General features: G+C 35.5%; 1 protein-coding gene across 1 annotated transcript; it reads right to left on the bottom strand.

The window, feature by feature from the left end:
• Positions 1–3,483: 3,483 nt before the first annotated feature.
• LOC116117302 lies at positions 3,484–5,110 on the bottom strand. The gene is made up of 2 exons (XM_031403338.1): positions 5,056–5,110; positions 3,484–4,228 (listed from the first exon to the last, which is right to left on the bottom strand). Exon 2 carries the CDS (start codon positions 4,211–4,213, stop codon positions 3,887–3,889), a length of 327 nt encoding a protein of 108 aa, XP_031259198.1. The 5' UTR covers positions 4,214–4,228; positions 5,056–5,110; the 3' UTR covers positions 3,484–3,886.
• Between the last annotated feature and the right edge of the window lie 7,645 nt (positions 5,111–12,755).

The following is a 12,755-nucleotide window of genomic DNA, read 5'->3' as shown; positions in this document are numbered from 1 at the left end:
TAGATATACTAAGTAAATTTTTGGTTATTCTAGGTATACAAAAAATGTTTTTGAGATATAAACACTTAGATCGCAATGTAGTAGGTAAGGAAGTAAAGCCAGTATGAGAGATTTTGAAAAAGAACATGCTTTCAAGACTCCAATTGAGATTTGCAGATAGCAAGAACCAACTTTAAAGCATGTAAAATTATTTTTCTCACTGAATTTAGAAGCCAAAGACTTGATTTCTTGGCTTCTAAATTCCAACAACATTAAAAGAAATCCTTATTTCCTTTTTTTTTTTCACTAAAATAATTCTTTTTTTTTTTATATATATAAATTCGGAAGCAAGTATATATATATATATAAATATATATAATATATATATATATATATATAAATATATATATATATATATATATATACTTATTTTCGATTCGGGTGTGTATACAAAGTAGATTTGCTAGTTGTAACCACCACTAGGTGACTTGATGGTAAAAGAGTAAAAGGAGGTTCTATGAGCTCCTGAGTTCGAGTCCCCCTAGACACTAATAGAGGTGGCCACTGGGGTTCTTACTTGGCCGACAATTCTAGGGCCTCGGGGGATTAGTTAAGGCTAAAATATTTGATAGTTATACTAATGCTTAGTTGCATACGATTGAAGAAATGATGGTCAAAGAACTCGAGGGTGTAAGGCTTTTTTATTTTTGGTGAGGGAAGTCAGATATGTAATCCTGTAAATCTTTCATGGAAATTGAGGTTCCATGATGTAAAGGGGATTCTATGCATTCGCTATGGTTGAGTGAAGTTTAGACTAAAAGGGATTCTATGGAGTCTCTATGGCTGAGTTAAGTTTAGACTAAAACTTGTGTCGGTTTTTGTAGTGAGATGAAGTTCAGTAGAGTACTAACGAGTAGGGACGGAGGGAAGGGGTTCACTTGACCCTCCTTAAGTTTTGAATTTTTTTTTACTAGTTTTACAAATTTGCACCTAAATGAAAAATAAATTACAAAAAAAACTTTAATCAATCCAATAAGTTAAACTCTCATTTTCCTTTTTGGGTCAAAACTAAACCCCTCTTCCTCTACTTCCCAAACGGTCTTTTTTTTATTGCCCATAACTGATTCAACAATTTACGGTTCAAATTTTTCTTAAATTTCTAATTATTTATCCACACAAATGCAGTTTTCTCCTACCTATCAAGCCGACAAGCCCATTTCTCTTCAATTTGTCAGGTAATACTAATACTAATATATTTTATATTTGTATTCTTTTATGTTGAAAGTTAATGTTAAATTATAGATTAGGATTTAGGAAAATGAAATTTCCATTGGGACCACAAATTGTACCCATATTTTTTATAATGTCCTAGATATGTAGTTTTAAGAGTTGAATAATTGTTTCAATAAGGTAAACACTGAATTGCTTATTTGTTTGGCATATTTATGTCCAAATGAATCATTTGTTGTTTTAATAAACAAAAATTGATGCGACTTGCCGAACTTTATCCACAAGATTTTTTTGACTTAGAACTCATGGCACTTGATTCTCAACTTGATGTTTATATTTTGTGTATGATTCTAATGTCAAATTTATGGGATTAAAAAGGATTGAAGATCTTGCAAAATAGATGGTTGAAAGTAAGAAGGATAGAGTGTTTCTATTAGTTTATTTGTTGATGAAATTAGCATTGATGCTACCCGTTGCCACTGTTAGTGTAGACAGAGCATTTTCAACAATGAATTTTGTGAAGACTCTTTTGCGAAATAGAATGAGTGATCAATAGTTGAATAATAACTTAGTTGTATATATAGAGAAAAATGTATTTGATAGTATTAATAATGATGTCATTATAAAATACTTTCAAAAGATGAATTCCCGTCGAGAACAATTATAAATGTATTAGTTAATGAGAATTTTATAAATACAAACTTGTGCTTATTTTAATTTAAATTTGTATTGTTCTTTCAACTTTGAACCCCTACATTTCATTTTTAGCTATGTCCCTACTAACGAGCAATGTTTGGGGCAGAACTACTACAAATGCTTAAATTGGATTCATACGAAAGATTGAGCTTGGAAAGTTTTAATACTTTACCAAATGTATTAAACCTAAGCAGAATGGGTTGCTAAGTTGATTTTAGTGCTCATTCATCACCATTATAAAACAATCAAACATGAACCAAAATAAAGAACACCATGGGTTTTTACATGGTTCGGCAAAACACCTACATCCATGGGACCAAGTCTAGAATGAAACCAATCCACTATGGTAAACTTTTCAGTTCAATTACAAAGCCAAAGACTAAGCCTTAGTTGCAAAAACACTCCTTGTTTTGTAACGCTTCAACCTCCACCCTTTGGTCGAACTTCGAACTACCACATCAAGCTTCACGTTCACGAAACCACTTGGTCAGCCTTGAGCTTCTCTCAAGGTACGGCACCAAAGATCCACTCTAGTTGAATCAGCTCAGCAAGCTTCAAGCACCAACTACATGACCAACGTAGAAAGATGGACAAAATCAAAGTATTTTGATGAAGGTATTTATAAGCCTACCTAAGCATAGAAACCTGATAAAAAACAAAAGAAACCTTTAAGAATATTCAGAGTGCTTTCAAGGAAATAATTAGGCTTAAATGAAATTGCATTGGAGAAGAGATTATATAGAAAATATCCGCCCAATGTAAGGGGACAAGTGGCTAACAAGAAAACTTTATGGTTTCACCTTTATGAAAAGTTTATTCCAATTCTCTTGGGACCACTAAAAATTGTAAACAAACTTTCCAACACACGGCATGAATAAATGAAAAGTGTCATGGACCACAAACAATATCTCATAATGAGAATAAAAACAGTTCACGGGAATATTGAGATGCAATACGTGTTATGCAAAATATATGTCAGATGCATGTGACCACTCAGACTCTAAGGTGCTCACACAATATAATAGAAAGTAGACTCAATTGAAAGTGGTCACTTTGACAGAGAGTCGTCACACTAGAAATTTAAATATAAATGATTGTGCAGAGGCAAGACGATGTCATGACCTCAAAGATCAGTGTTCCCACACTGGGTTCATAATTTGACAAATAACTTACAATTTCACCCTCTGTCAAACTTATGAACAAAACACAATCCAAAAAAAAAAAATAATTGTCTCAAAAGAACATCAATCAATTAATAGAGACAAGAAACAATCTCAATGAGAAGCTAAGCATCTAAGGAAAAAAAAAAAAACCTGAAATCTTAAGCAAGGCATGTATAAAAAATTGCTTTTAAGATAAACATAAACAGGGCTGAACAGCTCCCCCCTCAATAGGAGCACTCCCCCTGAGTAAGTAAACCAAACACTTCAGAAATCAAGTGATTAGCAAAAAAATTTCAGTTTTTATCATAAAATAAAAATAGCAGCAACTGCAAACAAAAGAGAAAACACATTAGAAAAATAGTCATCATAACCGACGAGCAACAAAACCTTAATCATGAAAATTGTTTACCACATAAACAAAATGCATCAGTAATAAGTTCAAGAGAAGTTTAAACTAACAAAAACAATAATAAAAAGTTCTGCATGAAAGAAAACAAAAATAAAAATTCTCTCTCTTCACACCAAGGTGAGCACATCAGTTCACCACCTCAATTCAGCCCAAAGTCATCACCTCAGCTACCACATCAGCACACGTAAATAGTAAAACTACTCCTCCTCTTTGTTCATAAGTTATGGTGTCTTGAGGATCTTCTTGGGGGAAGTTTGTTCTTTTCAGCCTGAGTCTTCAACCTTTTTGCTCAAATGGACACAGCTAGTGCAAGAGCATCATCATCAGCTCAAGTGTCGGAAGGATCTTGTTGTTGTTCACCCTCAGTATTGGCTTCATGGATATGAGCCAATGTAGTAGCAGTAGCATCCTAGGCAGTCTTTGCTTGATCAGAAGCAGCAGCATGATCTATCTCTTCTAGAGCAGTAGTAGTAGCTTGGTCATCCTTTTCTAAAGCAAGAGTAGCAACTTGGTCATCCTCTTCTTGATCAGAACCAGCAGCTTTGATTGTATCTTGTTGAGTTTCAACTAGAGGTTCCTGTTGAACTGGAACAGTTGATGAGGAAGCAGCTGCCCATGATGAAGTTAGTTCAGCTTGGATCTTTTTCACCATATCCTCTAAGACATCCACTCGTGCATGAAAAGTGAAGTGAATGTGAGTCATTTGCTCAGTAAGCTGAGAAAATTTCTCATCCATTTTGCTATCGAGAACCTGTAATAGATAAAAAATTATTGATTGGCCAGTGTTAGCTTTGCCAAAGGCAGCATTTGAGGATGAAGGCACATCTTGAGCAGGTGCTGAGGTTGGAATCTTGATGGTCTTGGCTATAATGCATCTAATTTTTAGGCGAGAATCAGTTGGTTGCCTCTTAGGGTTATAGGAAGTTACAATCCTATGGATCAGGGAAGCAAAAGGTAAAGCTAAGGATTTCCCCTTGGCTTCAGTAGCAGACCTAATGCTAATGTAAATCAAAGCCCCCAAATCAATTTTCTCCTAATTAGCAATTCCATAAATCAACTGAGCTTTATCAAGACTCATAGAGTTGTGAAGCGATGGAGACCAGTTTGTCAGGGTGATCATAAACAAAATGTTATAGAACTGGGTCAACACATTGGAAGGAATGTGGCCACTCTTAGGCCATTTCAGAACAGACCCTCCAGTGAGGTCGATGGCTAACTGGTCCAGGTGTTCAAGACTAATGGTTAAATCATCAGGTTCCTCAATAAGGGGTAGATTCAAAAACTTCCTAACCACCTCAATTGTGAATTCAATCCAATGCCTTCTAACACAAACTTGATTTCTTTTCAAACTAACCCTGTTTATATCAGTCTTAAAGTTTGAATAAAATTCTTGGACAAAGGCCTAATAAGGGAGAGGAAGACTCTCAACAGTTTTTACCCATTGTCTATCAATCACAATAGACTTGATATCAGGAAAATCATCAAGTTGTACACGGGATTCAGACAAGATAGGTCTATGAACAATAAAGTCATTAAACTTTGATTCAGCAAAAGGAATGTTAAAGATAAGACATTTACCCAACTCCAATGATTCAAAGGCAACAATTTTGGCCTTTTTCTTCTTCAACTTTGGTGCTTTCTTTGTCTGTTTGGATTTTTGATGAGATTTCTTCTTCTTCTTGCACTTAACTCTCTTGATCAACGACTCATCAAAGGAATGTTGATCAATAGTAGGTGAGACAGGTGGTGGCAGAGTCTTGTCAGATGAGGATTGTGAAGGGTCTGGTTGTTCATCGGTTTGACTCTCCCTCGCCCTTTTCTTTGATTTTGACACATTCCTGATGTCGGCGATGGAGGAATCTTGATGCTCCATGATTGACAAACACTCAAGGATTAAAAAACTCAAGATGAAATTCAAAGAAAAATTTGAGAGAAAAGGCTTTGAGCGGCACGAAAATGTTTCAGCTGAGAGACAATGAGATGTCGCAACAATTGAAACGTGCACCCTAGAAAAATATGGAATTTTAAATGAAGTCGTCACTTAAGTTTCATGTGAGCGCACTGTCACGCAATGTGATCACTCAAAATAGTTAATTTCAAGGTGATAACCTCGCTCTAGGAGTGGTCACACAACACATGAAATAAAACAAACAATCTCAATCATTAGGTGGTGACTCAAAAATCAGTGTGAGCATACAAGGATCTTTTTCACAAATCAAATCAACATATTAGAGTGTGGTAACTGTAAAGACTCATGTGAGCACCGTGAAGCAAGCAGGCTATCACATGAATACTCAAGGTGATGACATAGACACAAAGGAAGTAGACTAAAATCACATAAAATTTAAAAAGAAACAAGTACAAAATGGTCATGAGATCAATCAAAAATTGTCATACGATTTAAAGAGACAAGTCATATTTTGATTTGATTAGAAGACACAAAATTCATTTCTCAACCTATGAAAGAAATGTATAAGGAGTATCTCATCCAAAGAACATTCCACAACTTAAAGCAATCACTCCTTTAAGTCACAAATGAGCAACAAAAGCAAACATTCTCAATCATATGTGTGTGAAGTGTCCTCAAGGGGTAAGTATGACTTATTGGTCAATTTTGAAATAAAAGCAACTCCCCTTTCTCTCATGCCCTTTTTTTTTTTTTTTTTTTTTTTGTTATTCTTTTCGTTTTGAATTTAATCTCAACATTTTGGATTCTTTTGCATATCAATAGAGATTAATGGGCATAACACTCAAGAGGTAACCAAGTGAAGCTTTCACACTTGCAAATAGTTAGTCCTCTAAGCGGTAGATTTTCCAAGGACGTAGGGGTCTTTACATCGTAGAAAATTACTCAAGTATGACTTTCACACTATAAACAAGGTAGCTCTTTCACAAGGTGACAAGAAATATGCACATAACACTCAAAAATGAAAAAAAGTCGTTATACTTCTTTGAGGTGAAAAACAAGGTGGACACGTCACTCACCACACATATTTCAAAGGGAGAAACACTTCTTTATGACTCAACACATATCAAATACACTTGTAACCTTAAAGACAAAGAAAAGTTTTCTCATGACATTATTAAAAGAAAGACTATACTCAAGTTGAGTTAGTCCAACAGACTTCCTCAAATTCACAAAAGTTTGAAAGTCTAAAGCCTTTGTAAATAAGTCAACAAGTTGAGAATTTGTGTTCACATTTGCAAGGGTGATCACTCTATCTTCGACCAATTCTCTAATGAAATAATGCCTAATATCAATGTGCTTTCCTAGAGTGTTGAACTGGATTCTTAGATATGTTAATTGCACTTGTATTATCATAGAAAATAGTAACACATTTTTTATCAAAACCATAGTCACTTAACTTGTTTAATCCACAAAACCTGTGTATAGCAGCTCCCTATAGCAATGTACTCTACCTCTATAGTTGAGATTGAAATGGAGTTCTATTTCTTGCTGTACCAAGTCACCAATTTGTTTCCAAGGTAAAAGCATCCTCCAGATGTACTCTTCTTGTCATCCAAGCTTCCAGTCCAATCTGCATCACTAAAGCCAACCAAGGTAGGGTTAGTGTCAGATGCAAACCACAATCCAAAGTCACATGTACCTGAGACATATGTCATGATTCTCTTCATAGCTATAAAATGAAGTTTAGTAGGATCAGCTTGAAACATTGCACAAACACCTACACTGAAACATAAGTCAAGCCTACTTGCAATTAAATACAACAGGCTTCCTATCATGCTTTTAAACACTTTGTTATCTACCTTTTTCCCACTTACATCCTCAGACAGTGTAAGGGTAGAGCTCATAGGTGTTTTAGCATATTTTGCATTTTCAAGGTTGAATCTTTTAAGCATGTTCTTTGCATAATTTGATTATGATACAAACAAACCACTAGTGATGGCAATGGGCCGGGCCGGGACCGGGTACCCCTTGGCCTAGGCCCAAGCCCAAGCTCGACCTCATGACACATGCCCAAGCCCGGCCCGAGCCTGCTACGGGTATGATAGGCAAAGCCCAAGCCCAAGCCCGGCCCGACGGGTTTTTTATAACCGCAGGCCCGGCCCAAGCCCACCTTTTTTAATAATGTTTACTTTTAAATATTAATAAATTTTTTTTTTATATTTTTAATTTTAGAAATAGTTTTTAAATATTAATTGAAGCTATTTCCGCAAATAATTTAAGCAATAAGTGAGCAATTAAAACTCCATAATATTTGATTATACTAACTTTCAACTATGCATAATATGTTATGATAAAATCCACTTTTATAAGTTAAACCAAACCCATGTAACTCATTTAAAGGCAATTTTAACGTGTTAAACCTTCAATATGGGATGAAAATCGAGGTTTGGGTTTGAGAAAAATGGATATATATATATATTATATAATATATAGTATAATATATCTAATTAATATATAATTAAATATATAGTATAAGGGTAAATTAGTAAAATTAATAATAAAATTTTTGGGACGGGCCGGGCCTAAAGATATACCCATGCACGGCCCGTACCCGAGGTTGGGCCTTAAAATCAAGCCCAGGCCCAAGCCCAAGCCCACCAACCTCAGGTAAAGCCCGCCCCTTTTGGGCCGGGCCGGGTACCCGAAATTGTCGGGCCCATTACCATCTCTACAAACCACTATCAAATTGCTTAATTTGAAGTCCTAAGAACATGTTTAATTCTCATACCATGCTCATTTCAAACTCATCTTTCATTGAAGTAATAAACTCTTGCAATTGTGTGTGTGAAGTGGAACCAAATACTATGTCATCAACATAAATTTGAGCACAAAGAAACTCACCACTACCATGTTTAATAAAAAGAGTCTTATCAGCATTACTGTTCCAAAATTGTGATCAAGAATGAATGAGGTAAGCCTCTCATACCATGCTCTTGGAGCCTACTTCAGTCCATATAGTGATTTCTTCAGTTTGAACACATGATCTGGCTTGTAAGGATCCTGAAATCTAGCATGTTGCTCAACATAAACTTCTTCCATAAGCAAGCCATTCAAGAATGCACTCTTCACATCCATTTGATAAAGCTTCAACTTTAAGCAACAAGCAACTCCCAAAAGCAATCTAATCGATTCTAATCTGGCCATTGGAGCAAAGGTCTCGTCAAAATCAATCCCTTCTTCTTGTGTGTACCCTTGAGCAACAAGCCTGGCCTTGTTTCTAACAATATTTCCAAATTCATCAGACGTGTTCTTAAAGATACACTTGGTTCCTATGACATTAATTCCTTCAAGCTGAGGAACCAAGCTCCACACGTCGTTCCTCTCGCATTGTTCAAGCTCCTCATGCATGACAGCAATCCAGCAATCATCCTCCAGAGCTTGTTTTGCATTCTTTGGTTCTGAAAGAGAAACATAGCATAAATGGTTAATTTAATTAAATCTTTTTCTCCTTGTAACCATTACCTCTTTAGGATTTCCAATGATAGAAGATGGTGAATGTGCCTTCTTGATCCAAGAGGGTAGTTCTTTGGTCTTGGGAGTCCTTCTTAGAGTGATTTCATCTGATAGATCAACTACCAAGTCAAATCCTTGTCTTTGGGAGATAGACCCCTGTTGAGCAACAGTGGTGCTCACTTCAGGTTCTTAGGTGGTACTTCATCTTGAGATTTAGTTCCAAAAGGAGTCACAGTGGGCACTTCGTCACGATATGTGGTCACTTCAGCAGGAGCAATCATATCATCAATTTCATCTTCCTGTGAGAACTGTGAGTAATCTTCTAAATCAGAGAAAACCACATTGAAAGATTCAATGATACGTTGTTTTCTCATGTTAAAAACTTTATGTTCTTTTCTCATGTTAAAAACTTTATATGTCCTACTATTTGAAGAATACCCAAGGAAGACTCCTTCATCACTCTTAGCATCAAATTTCCCTAGATGATCTCTATCATTCAAGACATAGCACTTGCATCAAAGACATGGAAATACGAAAGATTTGGCTTCTTACCTTTCCACAACTCATATGATGTTTGAGATGTATCTTTCCTTAAGAAAATTCTGTTAAAGATATGGCATGCAGTGTTTATTGCCTCTGCCCAAAGTCTTGTAGGCAACTTCTTTGCATTTAACATAACTCTTGCCATCTCTTGAAGCACTCTATTATTCCTCTCCACTACACCATTCTGTTGTGGTGTCTTTGGGGCAGAAAACTCATGCCAAATGAGCTACATTTCACAAAAGTTAGAAAAATCAGAATTTTCAAACTCCTTCCCTTGATCATTTCTTATCCTCATCACCTTTTTTACATGGCAGTTTTGCTCCACCTGTAATCTTTTCACAAGACATTGAAAGCTTCAAATGCATCATATTTTTCTCTTAAAAAATCAACCTAAGAAAATCTAGAAAAATCATCAACACAAACATAGACATATCTCTTTTCACCTAAACTTTCAATTTGCAGAAGGCCCGTAAGATCCTTATGAAGTAGTTCTAAAACACAAGAGGTAGTCAAACAAGATAGAGGTTTGTGACAGCTCTTGGTTTGCTTACCCTGTTGGCAAGGACCACATACTTTATCGTAGGGAAACTCAAGCTTCGGCAGACCCTTAACAGTATCATTCTTAGAGAGTTTCACGAGATCTTTAAAGTTCATATGTCCAAGTTTCTTATGCCATAGACCAATACAATCTGATTTAGTGCTCAAACAAGAAACTTTGTTAGACAATAAATAGCAATTATCATTTGATCTATTTCCCTCAAGCAAGGAAGAACCATTAGCATTCAAGACTTGACACATAGTCTTTGAGAATGGCACAACACAATCCTTGTCACAAATTTGACTAATGCTAATAAGATTTTCCTTAAGACCTTCAATATAAGACACATCATTTAGCATTGGGAAGCCAAGAATGACAACAAAATCTTTTCCAAGAATCTTACCCTTCTTCCTATCACCATAGGTCACATGGCCATCTTCTACAAGTTCAAGATTAGTCAATAAAGCTTTGTTACCTTTCATGTGTCTTGAATAGCCACTGTAAAAGTACCATAGGTCATTTTCAAAATCAAGTAATGAAGTATGGGTAACAAGACAGTTAGCACTAAACTTGGGTTTCCACACTTTGTGATTTTTGAAAAAAAATGTTATGGTGTGGTGACTCGAGAGATTGAAATGATGACCTTACTGAATTAAAATCATGATTTTCAATGCATCTTTTCAAATATAAAATGAGTTTAAAATAGTTTGGTCTGATATGACCTTTCTTTTGGCAAAAATGACAGATAGGAATGAATTTTTTTACCTTCAAGGTCTAATCACGTGGGGTATTCTGAATTGACTCAGACACATTGACAAAGGTATGTCACACCAAGTTTGGAGTTGCTAGCACCAGAAGAGAAGCCCAAACCCGATTTATCACCGAAAACCTTTCCTTGTCCAAGAACTTCATCAAGCTTATATGAACCTGCATTTAACATTTCAACAATGGCTTTGGCCTCAGTTAGTTCATTTAAATCTTGATTCATCAAAATTTCCTTATTGGACAAATCAGATAACAAGCCTTTCATTTTATCATTCAAATTTTTCTTATCTTCTATTAAGTAAGATTTTTTATATTCAAGAGATTTAATCCTCTTGATGGTTTTTAGCCAAGCCTCATACATTTTGTCATAAGCCTCATGTTGCTCTTTGTAGACATCACTTGAGTCATCCGAGGACATACTATCATTGTCCTCTTGGTTAGTTGTAACAGCCAAAAAATTGTTCATTCTTATTTGTGTCATCACCCTCACTCTCACTCAAGATGGCAACCATGACTTTTCCCTTTTTCTTTAGAGTGTTCATACACTCAGATTGAATATGGTCGTAGCCTTCACAATTAAAGCATCCATTTGCTTTTCTTTTCATTTTCTCTTAGAAATCTTTTAGAGAACCCTCCTTGACCAGATTGGTTAGAAAATCTTTTAACAAAGGCTTGTTTTCCCTTTTTAGCCACATTTGGCTTTCTTATGTTCTTTTTCATGAATTTTGAAAAGTTTTTAGCGATTAGAGTAAACTCATCATCTTTATTATCACTGGTATCACAACTAACCAAAGAATCAGAATACCTCATGTTTCAATGCAAGCCCTTTACCTGATTTCTTTTCCCATCGTTTCAGGCTAAGCTCGAAGGTTTGCAGAGATCCAATCAATTCATCCAGTTGCATCTCGTCAAGGTTATGACATTCTTCAATGGAGGTTGCTTTGGACATGAATCTTTGAGGTAAGGAGCACAACACATTCCTAACAAGTTTAGCATCAGAAAAGATTTTACCTAAAGCAAAACACTTATCAGTGATATCACACAATTTGCCATGAAAATCAGTAATGGTTTCATTATCATGCATAACAAGTTTTTCATAGTCTATGATTAATCTTCTAAGCCTGGTCTTTTTCACAAGATTGTTCATTCATTTTTAACTTGGAGGCTATCCCATGCATCCTTAGCCATTTCACAGTTAACAATATTTTTCATTTGACCTATACTAACAACATTAAAAATAGCATGAAGGGCTTTTGCTTTCAAGTTAAAATTAGACTCTTCTAACTCAGCCTTGGTCCATTGATCAATGATTTTTCCTTTACTCCCACGTGCTTCATCAGTTTTAGGTTCTTTCCAACTGACCGTACAAGCATTCCAAGCCCTCTCATCTATGGATTTCAAAAAGGCACATATCCTAGGTCTCCAAAATGAATAGTTGGTTCCCTCTAACAAGGGTGGTCTATTGGTAGACCCTCCTTCACTAAAAAAACTCATGGTAAACAAATAGTTAGTGTGGTCACACAAGGACAAGGTGATCACAGTCAGAAAGTTCAACACTAGTGTGGTCACACATCTCCAAGGTGGTCACAAGTCTGGAAAGAACAAAAATGTAGAGAAATCATGAAAAAATAACCAGAACGTAAACAAAAATAAAAGTGCGATAAAAACACAATCAACAAGCAAGGATAAACTGAAATAACTTTCCATAACAGACTTTGATACCAATTGAAAGTTTTAATACTTTACCAAATGTATTAAACCTAAATGGAATTGGTTGCTAAGTTGATTTTAGTGTTCATTCATCACCATTATAAAACAATCAAACATGAATCGAAATAAAGAACACCAGGGGATTTTACATGGTTCGGCAAAATGTCTATATCCAATGGACCAAGTCCAAAATCAAGTCAATCCACTATGGTAAAACTTTCAGTTCAATTACAAAGCCAAAGATTAAGTATCAGTTGCAAAAACACTCCCTGTTTTGCAACGCTTTAACCTCTACCCTTT

Source organism: Pistacia vera, unplaced genomic scaffold (genome assembly GCF_008641045.1).
Source record: "Pistacia vera cultivar Batoury unplaced genomic scaffold, PisVer_v2 Contig804, whole genome shotgun sequence".
NCBI classification, from domain to species: Eukaryota; Viridiplantae; Streptophyta; class Magnoliopsida; order Sapindales; family Anacardiaceae; genus Pistacia; species Pistacia vera.
The sequence above is the reverse complement of the archived record's forward strand: the minus strand, read 5'-3'. Positions and strand labels throughout refer to the sequence as shown.

Excerpts from the sequence above, each read along its gene's own strand:
- LOC116117302 (XM_031403338.1), bottom strand. The coding sequence starts at position 4,213 with ATGGATGAGAAATTTTCTCAGCTTACTGAGCAAATGACTCACATTCAC.